The 23,980-nt window shown below is 43.9% G+C and overlaps 1 protein-coding gene across 2 annotated transcripts; it reads left to right on the top strand.

The window, feature by feature from the left end:
* Positions 1 to 2,494: 2,494 nt before the first annotated feature.
* Positions 2,495 to 23,700, top strand: best2 (bestrophin 2). 2 transcript variants are annotated; one of them, XM_061733139.1, is made up of 10 exons: positions 13,238 to 13,419; positions 13,624 to 13,827; positions 13,908 to 14,002; positions 16,682 to 16,915; positions 19,207 to 19,361; positions 19,472 to 19,549; positions 20,825 to 20,977; positions 21,064 to 21,144; positions 21,376 to 21,530; positions 22,764 to 23,700. In XM_061733139.1, exons 2-10 carry the CDS (start codon positions 13,676 to 13,678, stop codon positions 23,527 to 23,529), a joined length of 1,869 nt encoding a protein of 622 aa, XP_061589123.1. In that variant the 5' UTR covers positions 13,238 to 13,419; positions 13,624 to 13,675; the 3' UTR covers positions 23,530 to 23,700. The 2 variants fall into 2 exon arrangements, with proteins under 2 accessions (XP_061589124.1, XP_061589123.1); XM_061733140.1 differs by lacking the exons at positions 13,238 to 13,419; positions 13,624 to 13,827; positions 13,908 to 14,002 and adding an exon at positions 2,495 to 2,521.
* Positions 23,701 to 23,980: the final 280 nt, after the last annotated feature.

The following is a 23,980-nucleotide window of genomic DNA, read 5'->3' as shown; positions in this document are numbered from 1 at the left end:
ATCTTGCTGGTCCAGTAAACAACAAGTCTATAGACGGTTTTAAGTATATGCAGTCTTTCACAGATGTGTGTACCGGAGTAGTGTTTGTTTACTTTCTGAGAGCGAAGAGTGATGCACTTCAGGCTACTGAGAAGTTTTTAGCCGATGTAGCGCCTTATGGCAACGTAAAATGCATACGATCAGACAACGGAACCGAGTTCACTAACCGAGAGTTCCGGGCATTACTGAGGAAGAACAGGATCAGACATGAGACGTCCTGTCCTTACTCCCCGCATCAGAACGGGATAGCTGAGAGGGAAGGACGTACTCTTTTCGAGATGGCCAGATGTAAGCTTATAGACAGCAACTTACCTAAGAGTCTGTGGCACCATGCTGTTCAGGAAGCAGCGTACACAAGAAACCGGTGCTTTAATAAGCACACAGGTACCACCCCATACACAGCACTGACGGGGAAAGAGTGTAATCTAGCCAGGATGCACAAGTTTGGATCAGTGTGTTACGCTTACCAACAGGACAGAGGTAAACTGGAATCCAGGTGTGATAGAGGACTTTTTGTAGGGCATGACAAGGGCAGTCCTGCTTTTCTAGTTTATTATCCCGATAAAGGGAAAGTGCAGAAGCACAGACTGGTGAAGTTTGTCACCCAGACGACACGTGAGAACGAGACGCAGACGCAAATGCTGGGAATGGACTCTAGAACAGGTGGTGAGGAAATAGATACACCACAGTCTAGTGTGAGCATAGATGAGCGGGCTGTTAGCCCACAGTCAACTGAGGATGGTGGCGAGAAGCACCCCAAGGTGACGTCACATGCCTCAAGCAGTGGGAGATATCCCACCCGAGAGCGTAAACCGCCGGGGTATCTGAGGGACTATGTTACTCAGGAGGACAGTGAGGAGGATGATAGCACACTCACCAGCATAGACTATTGCTATAGAGCGGTGTGCGGTATACCGACAACCTTTAAAGAGGCCATGACATCATCAGCGTCAGAAAAATGGCAGAGAGCGATGGATGAGGAAATCAAATCTTTAGAAGACAACCGGACCTTCACTTTGACTAAGTTGCCAGAGGGCAGGAAGACAGTGGGAGGAAGACGGGTATACTCCATCAAAGAGGACAGTGACGGACACGAGCAATACAAGGCTAGGTTTGTAGCCAAAGGATACAGATATAGATTATGGTGAAACATTCTCACCTACAGCAAACCTGACCAGTGCTCGTGTGGTGATGCAGAAAGGCATGCTTTCCACCAGATTCAAGATGAAGGACTTAGGTCCACTATTAGAGAGGAGAAGATGACACTGGTCCCACAGATGATATGGTTGCAGATGCAATGACCAAACCTGCCTCCAAGTTAAAGTTGAGGAAATTTGTAGGGGTCATGTTTGGTGTGTAAATGTTTAGCATTTGACTGCCATGTTATTATTTTTATTTATTTGATTTTGTAAAGACTGTACAGTATACAGAACATTCATAAGTGGGAGTGTTAAATGTTAATATATGACTGACTGTTACTGTACTGCTGTTTACTGTGAGAGGAGCTGACGTGATGACGTCAGCGGTGCGTCATATAAAAGGGTGTGTTCGCGCCCTGCTCACTCTCTCTTCCTCTGCACCTGTTGATGAGAGCAGCCTGTATGTGCATTACTGAAGCTGGAATAAATACGCCACAGTTGGCTGAAAGTTTATTAAGTCGATTATTCTTTAGAATCTTACTTCTGCATACTGCTAGTGTGACCAAGGTTTTTAACATCAACTCATTTTTTCAAGACGATACTTCACTTTGGTAAAGAAGCATCGGGTCCCCTTGGTTACAATAACTAGGTTTGGCACAGTCATATCAGCGATTTTGTCAGCCAGACAGTTGAAGAGGTCTGTTTTCTTATCATTATCAAAATCCTCACTTTTCCGGGTATTTTCAAGTTTCTATATGCTGTATCTCAAGAACTGTAATGGATACAGACATGCACTTGGTACCAAAATGTCCACAATACCCAACTTTATATTCAACTTTACTATATGTATGGGGCTCAAAATCAAGGCATTTCAAGTTATAAAGGAAAAAGCACGTTTTCGGGCGGACATCTTAGATTTTAGGGGCCGCCCTCTTGGAATTTTGAGTGGCACGCGCCTTTTTCCTAAAGAGTAGACCTTGGAGTATCTGTGCCAAATTTCATGCTTCTTTACCAAAGTGAAGTATTGTTTCACTAATCTGCTGTACTATGTAAACGAACGGCCAAAACGCATGAAAACACCACCGTTTTTGCTACGTGGAAACGGGGCCTGAAAAAAGCTAAGCCCGTGATTAATCATTGCCTTGAGCCTTGAGTGTTCCCAACCCTGGTCCTCGTGCCCCTGCCCCGCATGTCCTACCCGCTGCAGCACACCGGGACACACGTGGCTCTGTCACCAACAGGGCTGTGCAGACCTTGGTGACAAGCTGGTGAGGACCGTTAGTCAGAGTCAGGAAACATCTAAGACCTGCAGGACAGGAGTCCAGAGGAACCACTGGCTTAAGGTAATATGAACAACAAACACGGGTTTATAGTCAGTACTCGAGTTGTAAAAAAAAATCAGGGGGGATGGTGGATTTTATCATATGGGGACAGATAATTTGTGTTGATTACAAATAATATAATATATTACAAATAATACTGACCAAAACACCTGCAGAAATACTGCAGGAATGACATAGCAGCAGTTAAATGCAGCCTTCTGTAAGCTTTAAATATCCACTGGGCTTACATCAAATACATCAAAACACAACAATAAAAAACACTTTTCTGAACTTATCAATATGACTCTGTCCTTCACAGGATAAGTAAAATGGATCAGTGCAAAAACTAAAAATCTTAACAAGCATATTTGTCTTATTTCTAGTTAAAATGTCTCATTTTAGTAAAAAAATCTAATTACACTTAAAACAAGACTCATTACTGGAAAAAAACAACAATCTTCACCTATTTCAAGTAGATTTTCACTTGAAATAAGTAGAAAAATCTGCAAGTGGAACAAGATTTTTTTGCTTGTAATAAGAAGATAAATCTTGTCCCACTGGCAGATTTTTCTATTTATTTCAAGTGAAAATTTACTTGAAACAGGTGAAAATTGTCAAATAAGTTATTTTTTTGGTGATGACTTTAAATGTTGAAATAAAAGTAATAACACATTCATTGATGAAATGACATAAGGGATGGAAAGGAGGGATGACAGTTTTACAGGGGGGATGATTTGGACCGTTTTTATTCCAGGGGGGGATGACGTCCCCCCTCATCCTCCCTCACCCCCCTCAACTCCAGTACTGAGTAGGCTTTAACTAAAAAAGGCTTTCCTATCTGTGAATAATTCGTGGATATATCTGAAACATTATAGATAAAACTCGCCGTTGTTGAGAAACTTAGAGCTTTCGAACCTGATGAATGATTTCAACAAAATAAACACGAATTACACTTGCGTTAAAAAATAGCTTAATAATAATAAATACGAACACAAAAGACCATCTAGGCCGCTTGGCTACATGAAAGCTGCAAGGGCTCCTGACATTTGATTTTAAAAAGAAAAAAGTGATCTTGTTTCCCTGCTCTAGAAACTGGTTTGTCTTAACTCAAATGTTCAAACGTTGATTCATCAAACCAACAAATCAAATATAGCACATGTATCATCTTAATTATTTCCTAAAAAATGTCATACTTCAGTTTTTCTATCTGTGTATGTCAAGTCATAACGAGACCTTTGTCTTGGGTTAACTTGGCTTTAATGAACAACTGGGCAGAGCCTTGCAGACACGTGTGTGTTCAGACCATGAGGAGGTGCCTCACTCTCACATACTTCCTTCACACCTCCCCCTTTTTACTCTGTCACTGACACAAAACTTACACAATGAACTTTTCTCCACCTTTTTTTTTTCCTCCAAGAACATAAGGCCTTTGCCTTTCATGTGAGAAAGCTTTGGTGTTATTTTTTGGACTGGCTTACACACTCTTCCAGCCCTAGTAACTGTGACTATGCTGACATGCAGTCAAAATTGGGGTTACGGTCAATATTCCGGATACTGAAACATTGGGAATAATCTGTTTCCATGCGTGAGCAAACAGGGTTATCCCTGTTTACATGGTGATTAATCATTTGGGATATCTGGATCAAACCAGTGACGCACGGAGAACGTCATGACGCAATTCCCGTCATTTCCGCTTCTTCCAGAATCCAAATCCAAAACAACAACAATTAAAGCTGCAAGCAGCGATGAACGGCCCTCCATCCTTGTGCACGTTCAGGCTGCAGTGGAAGCTTGTATGACCTGCATGTAGATTCTTCAGGCCTGCACATTTAGCGGATGACACCACCCACAACTTTCTGTATCAAACCATTCAAAAGTTATAGCAGAAAATTGGAACCATCAGATACCGACCAATCAGATTTGATAGTTCCTACTTTCTGCCATAACTTTTGAATGGTTTGATATAAAGAGTCGTGGGCGGTCTCATCAGACTCAGTTTTGAGTCCTTGAACATAATTGGTTCAAAGTAGCCCCGCCCCTTCTTCTGATTGGTCAATATTTGATAGTCCATTTCTCTGCCATAACTTTTGAACAGGTTTTTTTGTAACGGAGGGAAACTTAGTACAAACGTCCGAAACAATGTTTAACAACGCAAGTGATGCTGTGGTGAAAAAGTTCTCCAGTTATACATTACATGTCTTAACTGTCACACTGTGGTGCGGTTGTCTTATCCTGGGCCTTTTTTGTCTTGTCATTTCCTGTTTTATTTTGAAGGAAGTAACTCTCCTCTTGTTTCGAGTCACTTGCCCTTCCTCATGTGTCACCGGTCTGATTGTCTTCGCTGATTCCTGATTGTGTTCACCTGCTCCTCATTACCGTCATGTTCATATAGTCTGCGTTTCCCCTTGGCTTGTGTGTGTTTGTCTTGGTTCATGTGCGTCCCCCCAGTCGTCTTCACAGTTTTTGGATCACAGTTCTTATCGGTTTCCTCCAAGTGAAAGATTTTTGTTGTAAGTTTTATATCTTAGTCGAAGAAACCTTCTTCTTTGTGAAGAAGCAGGTTATAGATAATATTTCATAGTCTGCTTTTTTCTCTGTCTTGGGATTAAACCGGAAATACTATTAAAGACTCTGATACCCTGCATCTGCGTCCTGTGTATAGCCTGGTCGTGACAACGTCTTAACAACTTTATATGATCACTTAAATCCTTTAAATGAACCAAATACTTGGTCCAATTGATGGTAAACAATTGGCTTTGTGCTTAAACCCCAAAGGAGCGATAAACCAAATGAAAGGAAAAGCAAGACAAATGACGATTTAAGTTTTTAAAACCCAAAAAGCACAAACTAAACAAGCCTGACAGGTGAATTGAAGCATTGGATTTGAAATCTGCTATAGTAAGAAATGAACAGGCTTGTTTACCAGATTATTTGGATAAAAAGCAGTTTGAACCATGGAACGGGAGCATCTCGATACCAAGCAAACTTTAAGAAAAGTAACAAACCAGAATATACAGAAACCTCGTTTGCACGTCACACAATTACGTGCTAATGCATCTTCAACAAATAAAGAAATATATAAAGCTTTAATCAATCCGGGCAAGTAAGTAACATGGATACTTGTGGAGCTCTCATGTGCTCATATGATTCTATTCCTGAGATTTCAGATGGATCTCGTCAGATTTACAACATATATAACCTCAAAAGGTCCAGCTCAGATCCGGTGAATTTCACATGTAAGATTCTGGTTACAAAGATTTATCAGTGCTATTCCTCATGTATTACAATATATAATGTTAATATTAACAAATACAAAACTGGTTAGAAAAAGATCCCTGAAATTTGAAACGGCTAATTATCCACGGCACTAACATGGGTGGATTTATGCCATCACGCCACTAAATACTTGCAGCATTATGCTCTTAACAGCACTGTTTATTTGAAATATAAGAATTGATCTGGTGTGATATCTGTACTGTTTCAGCAACACGACCTTCCTACTGCAGCAGAAGCTTTAACTTTAAGGATCCTGATACTGTGGGGAGTCACTTATCAGCTTTGTGAGCCTCGCACTCTTATCCTGGAATATAAAATCACCCATGGAGCATTTTTCTTCTCATTGAACTGAATTATCAATCATCTTCAGCATGGCTCCCTAATGTTGCTTAGTGAGAAGAGCTTGCATGGTAACAAGTACAAAAACATGTTGTAATAAGTTGTGGGACTTTCGCTAAGAAATTCCTGCTGTTCTACAAGTAAAACCTTTTTTTTTTTTTAAACAGTGATGAGTTAAAGCTTAATTCCAACCAACACTGAACTTCAAAATAGATGTTTAAAGCTTTAGCTCCATGAGTACGTCAATAAGCCTTCCGTCAGGTTTCTAAATTACCATTTTTCTCCTCTTGTATTCAGATTCTACAACTAAACAAGGTTTTTTAGAAGTAAAAAACATTTGATGGAGCGCCTTTCCCCTTCAGAATAACTTGAATATTTGAAGATAAAGCCAACCAGGCCCGGGGATAACAAGACAACCCTCTTGCAGTTTTATAAAATGGATAATTGTATGTCAATAAAGAAAATAAAATTTATGATGAGGGTCCTCTGTGAGATAATGTGCAGTGTAAGATAAAAGTAAGCGTATCAGACTCAACATCACTGACTGAGAGCTTATCTGCATTATTTTATAATGTTCTGATCCAGCTGAAATCATTTACTGAATTGATCACCAAATTTTGCACGCAAGCCAGGCCTGGCGAAAAATGTGATATTTAATGGTTTGCATTAATGGATGTGGCAAAATGGCTCAACAGCGCCCCCTAGAAAACTTTGTGCCTCAGGCCCCACGATACGGTTTGACGTAGATGCACGAAAATCGCTACACACCTGTATCATGTCACAACTTAAAGAAAAGTCTCTTGGAGCCATGGCCGAAACCAAACAGGAAGTCAGCCATTTTGAATTAATCGTGTAATGTCTGCGCAATTTATGCCATTCCTTGAGCAGTTAATACGGCCCGAACCGTAACGTGCACCCAGGTGTATTATACATCAAAATGTGCGTCTCCATCCTGCGACAACGCGCATTACTTTTCTCATTCAAAAGTGTTACCGTGGCGACGCTAGACGCCAAAAAGCGCGCCCACCCTTCATCTGATTGGTCCAGACAGAAAAAACTTTGCGCCTTAAGCCCCATAATACGGGTTGACGTACATGAACGAAAATCGGTACACACCTGTATCATGTCGCTACTTAGTCTCTTGGCGCCATGGCCGAAACCGAACAGGAAGTCGGCCCTTTTGAACATTCTGAATTAATCGCGTAATTTTGGCGCAATTTATGCCATTCCTTCGGCAGTTAATACGGCCCGAACCGTAACGTGCACCCAGGTGTGTTATACATCAAAATGTGCGTCTCCATCCTGCGACTACGCGCATTACTTGTCTCTTTCAAAAGAATTACCGTGGCGACGCTAGACGCCAAAAAGCGCGCCCCCCCGCCCCCCGTCATCTGGTCCATATTTGATAGTTCTCCAAATTTTGCATGCAAGCCAGGCCTGGAGATAAATTTGATATTTCATGGTTTGCATTAATGGGCATGGCCTAACGGCTCAACAGCGCCCCCTAGAAGACTTTTCTCTGCCATAACTTTTGAATGGTTTGACAAAGAGTCGTGGGTGGTGACTATGAAAATGGAGCAATTTATCAGTCAAGGATCAAAGAGGCAGAACAGGATGTAGCAGAAAATGTGAAACTGAAAAGTCACAACATGCTCCAGACACCAAGAGCTTAATTTAACAGGCCTCAATTTCCTCAAACACCCAGTCAGCCTTCAAGGTTACGTCTGTCCAAGCTTCCAGAAGTCAAGACTCAACAAAGGAAGAATGCAAATAATGTATGAGCAAAACAATCTTTATTGATGGTTCCTGGCCACGTCGGAGACCACCCCGGTCTGGTTCCTGGCCACGTCCGAGACCACCCCGGTCTGGTTCCTGGCCACGTCCGAGACCACCCCGGTCTGGTTCCTGGCCACGTCCGAGACCACCCCGGTCTGGTTCCTGGCCACGTCCGAGACCACCCCGGTCTGGTTCCTGGCCACGTCCGAGACCACAGAAGTCTGGTTCCTGGCCACGTCCGAGACCACAGAAGTCTGGTTCGTGGCCACGTCCGAGACCACAGAAGTCTGGTTCGTGGCCACGTCCGAGACCACAGAAGTCTGGTTCGTGGCCACGTCCGAGACCACAGAAGTCTGGTTCGTGGCCACGTCCGAGACCACAGAAGTCTGGTTCGTGGCCACGTCCGAGACCACAGAAGTCTGGTTCGTGGCCACGTCCGAGACCACAGAAGTCTGGTTCGTGGCCACGTCCGAGACCACAGAAGTCTGGTTCGTGGCCACGTCCGAGACCACAGAAGTCTGGTTCGTGGCCACGTCCGAGACCACAGAAGTCTGGTTCGTGGCCACGTCCGAGACCACAGAAGTCTGGTTCGTGGCCACGTCCGAGACCACAGAAGTCTGGTTCGTGGCCACGTCCGAGACCACAGAAGTCTGGTTCGTGGCCACGTCCGAGACCACAGAAGTCTGGTTCGTGGCCACGTCCGAGACCACAGAAGTCTGGTTCGTGGCCACGTCCGAGACCACAGAAGTCTGGTTCGTGGCCACGTCCGAGACCACAGAAGTCTGGTTCGTGGCCACGTCCGAGACCACAGAAGTCTGGTTCGTGGCCACGTCCGAGACCACAGAAGTCTGGTTCGTGGCCACGTCCGAGACCACAGAAGTCTGGTTCGTGGCCACGTTCGAGACCACAGAAGTCTGGTTCGTGGCCACGTCCGAGACCACAGAAGTCTGGTTCCTGGCCACGTCCGAGACCACAGAAGTCTGGTTCGTGGCAACGTCGGAGACCACCCCGGTCTGGTTCGTGGCGACGTCAGCCACAGCTGACACAAGGGTAGCCATTTCTTCCACTTCGTTGGTTTCCAGTTGAACTGAAAGACACGGTCACGTTTAGTTACTTTTACCTTGGTTGAGTACACCTGACAATATATGCTGTTGTGATGCCAACGAGAGTTTCTCACCAAACCTGCTCACCTTCTTTAAGACCTTTGAGCAACATGGAATCCATTGACTGGACAAGTCCCAGAGTTCTTGGATCATTATCATTTGAAGACAAGTCTAACAAAGAGATGAGTTTAGCTTTAGGATAGATATGACAGCACAACATCATAAACAATTTTCATACCAGTCTGTCTTCTGTGGAGCAGATCAGATCTTTGATTTGGGGCATGTATTGACAAGCTCAATCCTGTAGAAATTTAAGTTTCCATAAAGATACTTTCTATTCAACAGTAAAGAACAAAACTTCTTTGGAAATTCAAAAGTAACCTTAACTCCACAAACCTTTGGCAACAACCTCAGCCGCCACACAAACCACCAGAAACCAAACGCCTTCCATTGTTGAGATGAAGTGAAAGTACAATCACCAGGTGAGGTTTAAAAAGTCTCATCATGCATATGTTGCAGGTGATCTTCATCTGGTCTAATTGGCTTTCTCCTCTGAAGTGTCAACATTTAATTAGATTAAGACTTTCCTGTTGTAAGTATTCCAGTTGTATTACCAGTCTGGTAAATACATTTAGATTTTATGTCAAAACAGGGAGATGATTTTGTGTGCTGAATAAAAGGGTGAGGGGCACCGCTGAGTGAATAATGTTGGTGTCCCCCTGCAGCGTAGGTCTATAGCAGCATACAGTATCTACGACTATGTTTAAGATGAGCTGCTCTAGTCTTGTTGTGTAGCTGCAGCTATAACTACTGGCTCTAACATACTAGAGTACATAGAGTAGGGGCGAGACGCCTTATGTATAAAAATAGACCCATTCACTGATATTGCGCCCTATAACCCGGCACGCCTAATGGACTGCAAAACACAGTAGATACAATTGGAAAGTTGGAAATTTGTCTATAATTGGCTAAAATGCCTGGATTAAAAGAGGGTTTTTTGAGGAAACATTAAATTACTGCAATTTTAAAAACATGTGGCATACATCCTGATTTCAGGGATAAGTTGATCTGATCCAATATTGTCGTACCAATAAGAGAGAAAACATTTTTGAGTAGTTGAGTCGGGATGGGCTCATGTAGGTCTACAGGAACAAAGCAGTTTAGAGTCAGGACAGAACCTAAGTAAGTCGCAGAAGCTAAGTAAATACCCACAGCTGCTGCCGGCTGGGCCTGGTTGATTTCTTGATGGATTTTACTGCTAAAGAAGTTCATAAAGTCTTCACTACTGAGAGTTGCAGGAATAGACGGCTCAAAAGTTGTCACTCTTTGTCAGCCTGGCTACAGTGCTGAACAGAAAACAGGGATTATTTTTATTATCTTCTATCACTTACTCTTGTGACTCTGTATTGAGTCCTTGACCTTCATTGGCCTGAATTAGCTCCGCCCCTTCTTCTGATTGGTTGTCCCTATTTTCTGTTATAACTTTTGAATGGTTTGACATAGAGAGTTGTGGGGGGTGTCATCTGACTCGGTATTGAGTCCTTGAGCTTCATTGGCCTGAATTAGCCCCGCCCCTTCTTCTGATTGGTCCATATTTGATAGTTCTTACTTTCTGCCATAACTTTTGAATGGTTTGACATAGAGAGTCGTGGGTGGTGTCATCGGACATGGTTTTGAGTCCTTGACCATAATTTGTGCAAATTAGCACCGCCCCTTCTTCTGATTGGTCGATATGTTTTAGTTCCTATTTTCTGCCATAACTTTTGAATGGTTTGACATAGAAAGTCATTTCTGATATGCTTATGGGAGGCGGTGGCCATGAGTGCGAGGTCCCGTTCATCGCTGCTTGCAGCTTTAATTTCTATTTAAAATGTCTCATTTTAGTAAAAAAAATCTCATTACACTTAAAACAAGACTCATCACTGGAAAAAACAACAATTTCCACCTGTTTCAATTAGATTTTCACTTGAAATAAGTAGAAAAATCTGCCAGTGGAACAAGATTTTTTTGCTTGTAATGAGAAGATAAATCTTGTCCCACTTATTTCAAGTGAACATTTACTTGAAACAGGTGAAAATTGTCAAATAAGTTCTTTTTCTGGTGTTATTTTTCTGGTGATGACTCTTAATGTTGAAATAGCAGTAAAACCACATTCATTGATGAAATGACATAAGGGATGGAAAGGAGGGATGGCAGTTTTACAGGGGGGATGATTTGGACCGTTTTTATTTCAGGGGGGATGATTTGGACCGTTTTTATTTCAGGGGGGGGGTGTCATCCCCCCTCATCCCCCCCTCAACTCCAGTACTGGCTGCGAGTACCCGACTGCACTGGAGGACATCAGCATCTGAAGGACATTCCACTGACTATTGCTTGCAGCATTCTGGTATAGTGATATGCTCGTTGCTGGTGCTGAAAAGGCTGATTGGACTGAGGACACATCAGCTGGGAATTCAGGAGACCAGCGATGGGTTGGAGCTTTCATGCTGGGGTAGCTGAAGAAGGCCACTCCATAGCGAGCTCTGCCAGGAACATAAGGCACTATCAGGTCTTGCAAATATCGGGAGCTAAGCCGTTTTGGGCTTTATACGCATGTAATACAATTTTAAATTGGATTCTGAATTTTACGGGTAACCAATGGAGCGACGCTAACACTGGAGAGACGTGGTCTCTCCTGCTGATTCCTGTCAGCACTCGCGCTGCTGCATTCTGGATCAGCTGGAGCCTATTCAGAGAATTCCTTGGACATCCTGCTAATAACACATTACAGTAATCTAGTCTAGAAGATACAAACGCATTAAATAGTTTTTCTCCTCACTCTACGAGAGGATTTTCCTAATCTTTGCAATATTACGGAGATAGAAAATTGCTATTTTACAAACCTGATTAACATATGGTTTAAATGACAAATCCTGATCGAAAACAACACCAAGGTTTCTCACAGTTGCACTGGAAGCCATCACAACACCATCTAATCCCTTCCTAAGATGCTCTGGACCAAGAATGATAACCTCTGTTTTATCTGAATTTAGAAGCAAGAAATTTCCAGACATCCAGTCCTTGATGTCCCTAAGACATGCCTGAAGTTTAACCAACGGTTCTGTTTTATCCGGCTTCATAGACAAGTAGAGCTGCGTATCATCAGCATAACAATGAAAGTGTATGCCGTGATTCTGGATTATACTTCCCAATGGCTGCATGTATAAACTGAACAAGATTGGTCCTAGCACTGAACCCTGCGGAACACCATAACAGACCCTTGACTGTTCTGAAGAAACCTCATGTACATGAACAAACTGGAATCTGTCAGATATATATGATTTAAACCAACGTAGAGCGGTCCCTTTAATCCTAACAACATGCTCTAATCTGTGCAGTAAAATGCTGATCTACAGTGTCAAAAGCAGCACTGAGATCCAGTAGAACCAGTATGGACACTAGTCCCTTATCTGAGGCCACAAGATAAATTAATAATAATAAAACATAAACTGCGCATAAACAATTTAGACCGAGTCTATGTGCAAAGATTCTTGCGCCCCGAAACACGTGACCAATTAGTAACTTTAAACAACATAGATTAACATTAAACGCTTTATTCACTAACGTTATACTAGCTATCTTGTCCATCTAAAAATATATATATACTGTATAAGTATATTTTGAAGTATTTTATTTATTTATTTTTTCTTGTGCGGAGTGGTGGGACAGCGCTGGCCAGCAGCCAATGTGTAAGAGGGAGAGTGTGTGTGTGTGTGTGTGTGTGTGTGTGTGTGTGTGTGTGTGTGTGTGTGTGTGTGTGTGTGTGTGTGTGTGTGTGTGTGTGTGTGTGTGTGTGTGTGTGTGTGTGTGTGTGTGTGTGTGTGTGTGTGCGTGTGCGTGTGTGTGTGCGTGTGTGTGTGTGTGAGAGAAAGAGAGAGAGAGAGAATTTAAGCTGCAACAAGTTTGATCTCTGTCCTGTAGTTGAGAAATTGTTTAGTTTCATTTCACTTAGCATGCATGAACATTTTCCATGGTCCACTTGCGCCTGTTTCATAACTCCCAGCTCCCCAGTGCGGCCTGGTTTGTGCGGTGCTCCTGCGGCCTGTCACTGTCGGTCCATCACCAAGTCCCTGTTTCCAGGTCGGGGTCCGCGCTAACGAGCTCCTCCCCTCCGTTTTGGAGACTCGCTCCGGGGCTTGCTGACCACTGGGCGCCTTTAGGAGGCAAGAAAGGATTATTGCCATTTACTGCCCTACGAGAGTTACACAAGCACAGCAGAGGATATATCAGGTCCATGCATTCGTCCAGGGAACATCACTGCCAGGCATAAAGTAGGCTGCACACTGAAGACAAAAGTGCCAAGTGAAAACATGAATTTGCTTTTCCAGTGGTGCCTATTACTGGAGGAGCTGCGCTGAGGAGCTCAGCTGGACACTTCACCTCCAGGTAAGAGGGTGTTTTTTAGCATATTCTAGCCTCCAACTAAATCAAACATATGGGAGTTTAATTCAGGCCAAAGTTGTTGAAAATGTGATGTGATAATGTAGTGTTTATACAGCATGCTGGATAGACAAGCCCTTTGACCGTTCTCTACTTGCTGTTTTGTCCAAGCTCGTTTTCATCAAGGCATTCCTCATTTCTCCCACACAGCTTCTTATTCTTTTCTTTTTTACGCTGAACACCTGATAAACGTTCGTCACTAATGACGGTCACTTACACGGCCAGAGTTGCAAATGCCAGGTTTGGTGGTTTCTCCAAACTGCTTTTGGCCTGGAGAGGGAGCATCTACAAATTGTTATATAAAGAGTTCCTGGCTTTCTTTGCCATGTATACGGCTATCAGCATCACTTACAGGTGAGGTGGACATGACATATAGAGGCTGTGTTACTTCAGTGTATTCATTATTAAACTCTGGCTTGTTTGACCTTCTTTAGATTTGTCCTCTATGATGAGCAGAAGAGGTATTTTGAAAAGCTGGCTATTTATTGCAATCACTATGCCAGTCTGATCCCCATGTCCTTTGTACTAGGTAAGCATCAGAGGTGGGTAGTAACGAGTTACATTTACTCTGTTACATTTACTTGAGTACGTTTTGGGAAATGTTGTAGTTTTAGGAGTAGTTTTGAATCACTATACTTTTTACTTGAGTAGATTTGTGAAGAAGAAACTGTTACTCTTCCTCCGCTACATTAGGCTACGTTGAGCTGTTACTTTTCTTTTATCCCTTTTATCCCTATCAATCTCATGACATCAATGGGTGATTCTTTGGGAAAATGTTTGTTTTTGCATGTTTTGTCACATTTACACAGACTCAAGAGTTTCTATGAGTTCATGGGCTTGTTATAGTTCTGCCTGGTTAAAAAAGAAAAGTACAAAGGCTTGAAATTTTGTGCTACTTGTGCTTAATTTTTTTTTTTATTCTGTTATTTTATTTATTTTATTATTTATGCAAGTACTTGAATTTACTTTAAGATTATTTTAATTTAAGCTATTTTTTATTTTTTATTAAAGGAGCCATCTGTAAGAAATGTCCAAAACTGGTACTGCAGTCACTTTCAAAATATTGTTGAGCGGCGTGTACCCTCCCCCTCCTCCCCCCGACCAGAGGTTGCCAGGTAGGCTGCAGAATGCAGCAGGAACGTAGGCTGCCATGGCTGCCATAATTAGAGCCGAGCTGGCAACCCGGATGCCGAAACAATACTGACTTGGTGATTGGGAGATAGGTGGAGGGTGGAGCTTCAGAAACAATACTGACTTCATGATTGGGAGATAGATGGAGGGTGGAGCTTCAGAAACAATACTGACTTGGTGATTGGGAGATAAGTGGAGGGTGGAGCTTCAGAAACAATACTGACTTGGTGATTGGGAGATAGGTGGAGGGTGGAGCTTCAGAAACAATACTGACTTGGTGATTGGGAGATAGGTGGAGGGTGGAGCTTCAGAAACAATACTGACTTGGTGATTGGGAGATAAGTGGAGGGTGGAGCTTCAGAAACAATACTGACTTGGTGATTGGGAGATAGGTGGAGGGTGGAGCTTCAGAAACAATACTGACTTGGTGATTGGGAGATAGGTGGAGGGTGGAGCTTCAGAAACAATACTGACTTGGTGATTGGGAGATAGGTGGAGGGTGGAGCTTCAGAAACAATACTGACTTGGTGATTGGGAGATAGGTGGAGGGTGGAGCTTCAGGCCAAAACAAAAAATGACAACATAAACATCAGTTGAGGGCTGCAACTCCTCTTTTTAAACTGGAATATCCTGGCTTGAGTGCTGTTGTCAGTGACATAAGTATTTGAAATTAACATGATTTTTAAATGTCTGTTGACATATCGGGGTCATTTTATGATTTGCTTTATTATTGCTCTTACATACAGCTCCTTTAATTTTAATTTATTTTATTATTTTATTGATTTAATTTGCCTGGAGATGATTATATTGTTCTTTTGTCAGTTTGAATGGTTGTGTTAAAAAAATAAGTCAGACGTTACTCAACAGTTACTCAGTACTTGAGTAGTTTTTTCACCAAGTACTTTTTTACTTTTACTCAAATAATTATTTGGATGACTACTTTTTACTTCTACTTGAGTCATATTATTCTGAAGTAACAGTACTTTTACTTGAGTACAGTTTTTGGCTACTCTACCCAGATCTGGTAAGCATTAAAGATGAACTTATTCAAGCATCTCTGCCAGACCTCTTTTCTCTTTTGCTTTTTTGTTGCCGTTCCTATTATTATTATTATTTTTATTATTATTATTATTATTATTATTATTTCTCTTCTTAATATGATAATTGTGTCTTCTTCTAAATTCTAGATTTTTTTGTGGCTCTAGTGGCTCTCTATTCAAGTAGCAGACAGGAAAATGGACATTTTTTTTATTCAGCATAGTATTTTTTCTTTGGATTTTGTGAAGGATTTGACACGGATGTAAGGACACCAATGATTTTTGAATTATAATTGACTGCTTCTTCATTGGCTCTGATCTCTTGTGAACTGTCGTCCACAAACATAAAGCATTACACTTACATGCACCGCCCCTCTGGAAACTGCTGCATGTGTTCTTGTATGAGGTCAATTTCAATCATGACTAAAGTTGGACACATTTGCATAAAATAAATACAAAGATGGGATTATACATGTTTTCACATATCAAGTCACCAAACTTGTATTAAGTAACCATGAATTAATATTCATCTTCTGCTGATCTGTTATTAATGAAATGATCTCATAAAACATTGTGACTTGACAATTTAATTAAAATGAGCTGCAGAATTTTATGATGCATAATTTACAATATTTAGTCATGACTCCTGAATTAGTAGAGGATTATTTAAGCATAAACTGTTTAGTCATATAGTACCATCCTGTCAGAGTTAAATGATTTCAGTAATTATGATGTGACTCTTATAGTTCTGAGCTGGATTGGTGGGACTGGGCAAAACGTTTCAGTTAAAATGCAGTGCCTGGGCAAAAAAAGACCCCACTTGGATTTAACTTAATGATTAACATGTTTCTGGTGGCTAGCCGCAAGTTATTTACCCCCTAACTGATAAAGTGGGGAGCTTCCGATTCCCTAAACCTCTTGGGATCATAGTAAAGATATGGATTTCTTTTCAGAAGTAGTGCAGTTAAGCAATTAATATTCCTTTAGCACATTCAACATCTGAAGCAGAAAGCAGCTTAGTCTCTGCTGTTTTTTTGCAGGTTTCTATGTGACCCTGGTAGTAAACCGCTGGTGGAGCCAATACACCAGCATCCCCCTCCCTGACAGACTCATGTGCGTCCTGTCAGGGGGTCTCCAGGGGAATGATGAGCGAGGCCGCCTGCTGAGACGCACCATGATGCGATACGCCAGTCTGTCAGCTCTGCTCATCCTTCGCTCCGTCAGCACCGCTGTCTTCAAACGTTTCCCCACCATGGACCATGTGGTAGAGGCTGGTGAGAATGGGGTGGCCATGGGAGCTGAGTGAAGCCAAAAACATGACATATCTTGGGTTTATACTGTCTGCAAAAAAGTAATCAATAGATAAACAAACTAATAAAAGTAGAAGTCAGGTCAGGTCAGGTCAGGAGGAGACCTGAGCTCAGTGCGGGGCGTGACGCGGGGGCAGCAGTCTCAACAGAGATGTCCAAACTTCCTTCACCCCAAACACTTCCTCCAGCTCTTCCTCCAGCTCTTCCTCCTTCTCTTCCTCCATCTCTTCCTCCTTCTCTTCCTCCAGCTCTTCCTCCATCTCTTCCGGGGGAAGTCCAAGGCGTTCCCAGGCCAGCCGAGAGACATTGTCTCCCCAGCGTGTCCTGGGTCTTCCCCCGGGTCTCCTCCCGGAGGGACATGCCTGGAACACCTCCCTAGGGAGGAGGGACATGTCTGGAACACCTCCCTAGGGAGGAGGGACATGTCTGGAACACCTCCCTAGCCGAGATGAGTTTCCTCCGCAGGGTGGCTGGACGCTCCCTTAGAGATGGGGTGAGGAGTTCGGTCACCCGGGAGAAGCTCGGAGTCGAGTCGCTGCTCCTTCACAGAGGAGTCAGCTGAGGTGGCTTGGACATCTGTACCTGTATCATCCTGACCAAAGACCGAAAGTCTTCCTCCATGGCCTCCCCGAACTCCTCCCAGACCCGAGTTTTTGCCTCCAGAACTGCCCGAACTGCAGCTTGCTTGGCCTGCCGGTACCTATCTACTGCATCTACTGCAGGACTCCTTCTTCAGCCTGACGGGATCCATTACTTCCGGTGTCCACCACAGACACCATAGACTTTGCGTCCACAACTTCGACCTGCCGCATCGACAATGGAGGCAGAGAACATGGTCCACTCGGACTCAATGTCCTCAGCCTCCCACAGAATTTGTGAGAAGTTCTCTCAGAGATGAAAGTTGAAGACTTCCCCGACAGAGGGCTCAGCCAGATGTTCCTAACAGACCCTTACAATATGTTTGGGTCTGCCCGGTCTGTCCAACTTCCTCCTCCGCCAGTGTATCCAAGGAGTCAGGATCCGGGTTCCAGAGCCCAAGCTATGTGTGGAGGTGAGCCCGACTATCTCTAGCCATATCTCTCAACCTCCCGCACAAGTTCCGGCTGCTTCCCCCCCAGTGAGGTGACATGTCCCTACTGAGAGGGTTTTGTCCAGGGATTGGGTCGTCGAGGCCCCGCCACGACTGCTACCCAGCCCACATTGCACCAGCCTGCCATGGTCCTTCCTGCGGGAAGGCTGGCCCACGTTGCCCTTTCGGGCTGAGCCCGGCCGGGTCCCACGGGCAAAGATCCGGCCACCAGGCGCTCGCCTTTGAGCCCCAACCCCAGGCCTGGCTCCAGGGAGGGGCCCCAGTGACGCCAATCTGGGCGACATAACGTTCCTTGATTTCTTTTTCATTATTAGATTTTGAACCGCTCTTAGTCTGGCCCGTCACCTAGGACCTGTTGCCACAGGAGACCCTACCAGGGGCGTAATGACCCAGACGCTTGTTGATAAAGACTCTTTAGGCAGTTGAGACAAAAGCTACACTTTTATTTTACTATATAACGTTTAGGTGGGAGTAGTAACTTGATCTACAAGGGCAGGTCAGTAATCCAGTATTTTTGATGGCAGAATCCCACTTGGATTTAATGCTTCAGAAAAAATTTGATTTTTTAAAACTTTATAACTTTGACAGGGGCACGGTAGCGCAGTTGGTAGTGCAGCCGTCTCACAGCAAGAAGGTCCTGGGTTCAATTCCTCTCCCCGTGTTCCCTGGGTAGCTAATGTGAGCTACCCTCACAAAAACATGCACACAGTCCTGGGCTATACATGCCCCCTCTGGCCAACTGGGGCACCAGATGGGGTGGGGAGGATCCGGCCGGAATAACGTGATCCTTCCACGTGCTACGTCCGGCCGGAGAAACCCCACCCTGTCTGGTGAAAAGAAGCTGCCTGCTCACTCCTCAGGTTAAGGAGGAGACCTGAGTTCAGTGTAGAAAAACACCCTTAAAAATAATTTTTAAATTCATAAACATACAGAACTTTTACAGTGGTCAGGAGTCGAAGTTACTGTAAAAGTTTGAAAAACTGAACAAAATTTCATCTGATTTAAATAACTGGATCCTGGAATCTGCTGGTAACCTGAGCCCATAATTTAATGAAAACTATTTTTATGTTAAAGTTTACTTTAACTGTGGAAATATGGCGCTAGGAAAAAAAACGCGCTGCTCAATGCTGATCTAGAGTCTTCTTGTCTTCTGTCATCTTTGCAGGATTCATGACGAGGGAGGAACGTAAGAAGTTTGAGGGTCTCCACTCTCCTTATAACAAATACTGGATCCCGTGCGTGTGGTTCACCAACCTGGCCGCTGTGGCTCGCTGCGATGGCAGGATCAAAGATGATCTCACGCTCAAGTTACTGCTGGAGGTGCAACACGACAAGAACACACAGCCTCATGCAGGCCCGCTCGGCCAGTGGAACCAGGGCTTTTGCTTTGGCAACGATTGTGAAAACTAAGTCTGTTTGTGTGTGGACAGGAGCTGAATGAATTCAGAGGGAAGTGCAGCATGCTGTTTCACTATGACATGATCAGCGTGCCCCTGGTGTACACTCAGGTGTGTGTTGGCTTCTACACGGCTAAGTGACATTCATACAGCATGGGTATGTAGTTGAACTCTGGTTTCGGTGTACTCTTATACAGAAATACCGAAACTTGCAAAGGGATTTAGTTTGGTGGAGCTCCTGAAAGACAAAAGGTGACTCCGTCCAGCATCAATACTAAAGAGGACATACACTGTATGCTGGGGTTCCCCCCTTTCCCTCAGTTGGGGTGTACAGCTTCTTTTTTTTAATTTTTTATTGTATTTTTATATTTTCAATCACAAAAAGAGGGGTATACTGTACATAGAACACGAAACCCTTTTTGTGCACGTGTTTTACAGTTACAATTCCCTGAGTGCTCATCAACTGGAGTTATGTGCTTCCACACTGAAGACGATACTTTTAGTGTCTGAAAAGTACAGTTTGTTGCTCAGATTCTTCTGTTACTTGTTTACATCACCATGTAAACCAGTATTACGTGGCTAATACCTGCCTGCTGGCTTTTCTGGTTGGCTTTGGATAAAGACGGTACTCCATCAGTCAGCTGACCAACCAGGGCAAGCCTCTACACTAGGGATGGGCATTCGATGAAATTTCCTTCATCGACGATCAGGGAAATTAACGATCAATTATCGATTAATCATTATGTTTTTCATATTAAAATACAACGAAAATACAAAATGCACGGTGTTGTTCCTCAATAAAATATTTTTAATTAATCATGTCTCGAAAACCTTTGCCGTCAACAGTACTCACGGGCAGCATATCCGTTTCAATAAAGTTGCAGATGCGTTGGGTAGTTTTCTCTGCTCTGTCTGCGTCGCAGCTCCTCCGTGCTAACATTGCGCTGATGGTAGCCTGAGAGAAGGGTCCACCACCACCGATGTTAAGCAGGGTCGTGTACTGTACGTTGCTCAAATGGTACATCATTTGGGCTGTGGACGTGTTGTATTTATACACTGCTTCGCAGTGTTTGCAGTGAACTTTTTCAATTCCAAATGCTCCCATGATAAACCTGGCCGTGCCCTCTTCATGATTCCTTTTCTGGAGTCTCCGGTAACTCCGGTGTCTGAGTAGTGCTTTATCAGTTGAGTGCCCTCCCCCTGGTGGTAAGATCTCTCACTGCTGGCACACAGTGAAATTCACTGCTTTGCTTGACGAATCAGTGCAATACAACCTATTTTCTGCTGAACCAGGCAAGTTCAGCAGAATGTGAGAAAGGTCAGTTAGTTTGTAGCAGAAAATTGTACAAAGTATAACATGGCTAGTTTCGTATAACTGTTCCCTAGGTGGTGACTTTGGCGGTGTACAGTTTCTTCCTGGTGTGTCTGATTGGCCGTCAGTTCTTGGACCCCACTCAGGGTTACCAGGGCCACGACCTGGACCTCTACGTGCCCATCTTCACCCTGTTGCAGTTCTTCTTTTATGCAGGGTGGCTGAAGGTTAGAATGGTGGCTCCACAAAGTTCTTTCTGTTCTGATGTACGACCAGAACAGTAAGATTTCCTCTTCGTTTTTCTATCTAAAAGGTCGCTGAGCAGCTGATCAACCCCTTTGGAGAAGATGATGATGATTTTGAGACCAACTGGCTTATCGACAGAAACTTCCAGGTTTTCTTAATGCTGGATATTTTTTAAATTGTTATATTATGTTTAATAATTTATGAATAATTCAATTTTTAAAACATGGCCTCATCGAGGTCTATTATTATCACTTAACCTCACCATAAATCTATCGTTATTAGACATGTTAACAGCCTGCACCAACAAGTTGGGTTCATGTCTTTTCCTCCTCCCTAGGTTTTCTCTGCACAATTAGTTTACTTGGATTTCCTTCTGCAGGTGTCTATGATGGCCGTGGATGAGATGTATGGAGACCTGCCGATGATGGAGCGAGACCGTTACTGGAACGACTCCAACCCTCGGCCCCCCTACACAGCCGCCACGCTCTTCGTCCTGCGGAAACCATCTTTCCAGGGCTCCACGTTCGACATGGCGTAAGTTTATGTTTTTACTTCCTTCCCTGTATATCTTCTTTTGGAATAGAGGGTTTGCATTGATGTCACTTCCCCACTGGACCAGCCCCTTACTCACACTGAGTGGAAAAAACAGCTGCAACTAGTGGAGAAGACGGAATAACAGCTGATTATCAGCTTAAATTAAAGGCAGTTGGACTTGACATTGACCCGTACAGTTACCCCAAGAACCAGTGGTCCATGGACATTAATATTTGGTACAGTTACCCCAAGAACCAGTGGTCCATGGACATTAATATTTGGTACAGTTACCCCAAGAACCAGTGGTCCATGGACATTAATATTTGGTACAGTTACCCCAAGAACCAGTGGTCCATGGACATTAATATTTGGTACAGTTACCAAGAACCAGTGGTCCATGGACATTAATATTTGGTACAGTTACCAAGAACCAGTGGTCCATGGACATTAATATTTGGTACAGTTACCAAGAACCAGTGGTCCATGGACATTAATATTTGGTACAGTTACCAAGAACCAGTGGTCCATGGACATTAATATTTGGTACAGTTACCAAGAACCAGTGGTCCATGGACATTAATATTTGTCCACCAATCCAGTTTCCTGATATTTATATGTACTTAATTTCTACGCCGGGGAAATACATGAAGCAAAGCTTGAAGGCTTACAAAAGTCTTGACGCTTGGTCCGACTTCAAGGCAGGATTTGTTGTAGAAATTAAAGTATTGAGGACACCGAACTTTATGATTCGACCGTTTAACGTTAGCTACCCAAAAATCCAACATTACCTGATACAAAATGGGAACCGCAAATCCACGTTTCGGTGCCTGGAATCCAGTTGTTTCTGTGAATTGCAGCGATCCATTTGTCTCTCTTAAGCTTATTTTTCGGCAGTCTGTAAAATGATAACTCTGATTTCTTGCTAAATCTATGAGTACAGTCGATCCCACAACAGCTCTTTCCCATTTTAGATGTTTTCCAGTTGCTCAAACTGAAAGTTTACGCTGACACTCAGTCTTTCTGACACTCAGTCTTTCTGACACTCAGTCTTTCTGACACTCAGTGGGCGTAACCTGCTGTGAAGTGGCATCTGTGACGTCATGCACATTCCCTCTATACCCCGACAAGGGGGCAAAGTGTTTTTGGTTAAGAAAAAATACAATTTAAAAAACAGAATTGTATTCTCTGGACCAAGATATATACCTAGTAGAAAACTATGGCATCACTTGACAGGATCCCTAAGGAGGAGATGCATTTCCAGCCTCTAGAGGACATTGCTGAGAATATGGAGGAGTCCCGCAGTCGCCACCCCAACATCGCCCTCTTCAACCGCCTTCTCAACGCGGCCCCGTCACCAACGGGCTTCATGGGAGGGGCTTTCCGCCGCACTTCTGCACAACTCCAGAGACTCCAGCACTCCCCCAGCATCGACCGATGCTGCAGCGACGATGAGGACGAGGACGGTTGTAAAATAGGTAAAGGTGGGTCTCTGCCATCAGGGCTGGGCCAGGACACCCAGAGCACCGTGTGCAGCTTCAGGGAGGAGAAGAGCGCCAGGACCCCTCTGCTGGACATCCAGTTTGATGAGGAGCAGGACAGGCGAGGAGAGGAGCCTCCCAACAATGAAAAGAGAGAATGGTGTGGAATTGAGGGAAAGAGCAATGAAAAAGGGCACATGAGAAAAGAAGGGAAGATAGAGAGAAGAGAGAGCTCTACAGCTCTACTGTCCCTCCTTCCCCCCCCACCTCAGTCGTCCAGAGAGACGACTCATCAGTCGTCCTCTCCAGTTCCCGTCAGCCATCGTAACTCCTCTGCATTCCTGTTTCCTCCGGCTGCCCCCTCCAGCCTGGAACACTGCTGCTCCCAGCCAGCCATCGGTCCTGCCGTTCCCAAACCCCGCAGCGGTCAAACTAAGACATCACTCCTCACCGTGCCGTCCTACAATGAACCGCAGCGCTTTCGCAGCGTGAGCATGGGGTCAGAGTTCACCACGTCTTAGTGTGACCTTCCTAAAAACCTTTCAGAATGTTAAACCGTAAGGTCTGATTCATGGAAAAGGGACACTTGACACAAGCTTTTGAGGCCAGTTTTTTTTTTTACAAATGAATTTAACACGAAAGGCTCTCCCTGATTTCTCCATTGCAAATACAGTTTTAACCCTTGTGCTGTCTTCGGGTCAAGGAAGGAGGAAGAGAAGAAGGGAGGAAAGAAGGAAGGAAGGAAGGAAGGAAGGAAGGAAGGAAGGAAGGAAGGAAGGAAGGAAGGAAGGAAGGAAGGAAGGAAGGAAGGAAGGAAGGAAGGGAGGGAGGGAGGGAGGGAGGGAGGGAGGGAGGGAGGGAGGGAGGGAGGGAGGAAGGAAGGAAGGAAGGAAGGAAGGAAGGAAGGAAGGAAGGAAGGAAGGAAGGAAGGAAGGAAGGAAGGAAGGAAGGAAGAGAGAAAAGAAGAAAGGG

Source organism: Cololabis saira, chromosome 1, assembly GCF_033807715.1.
Source record: "Cololabis saira isolate AMF1-May2022 chromosome 1, fColSai1.1, whole genome shotgun sequence".
NCBI lineage: Eukaryota > Metazoa > Chordata > Actinopteri > Beloniformes > Belonidae > Cololabis > Cololabis saira.
Note: the sequence above shows the minus strand (reverse complement) of the source record. Positions and strands in the feature narration are given on the sequence as shown.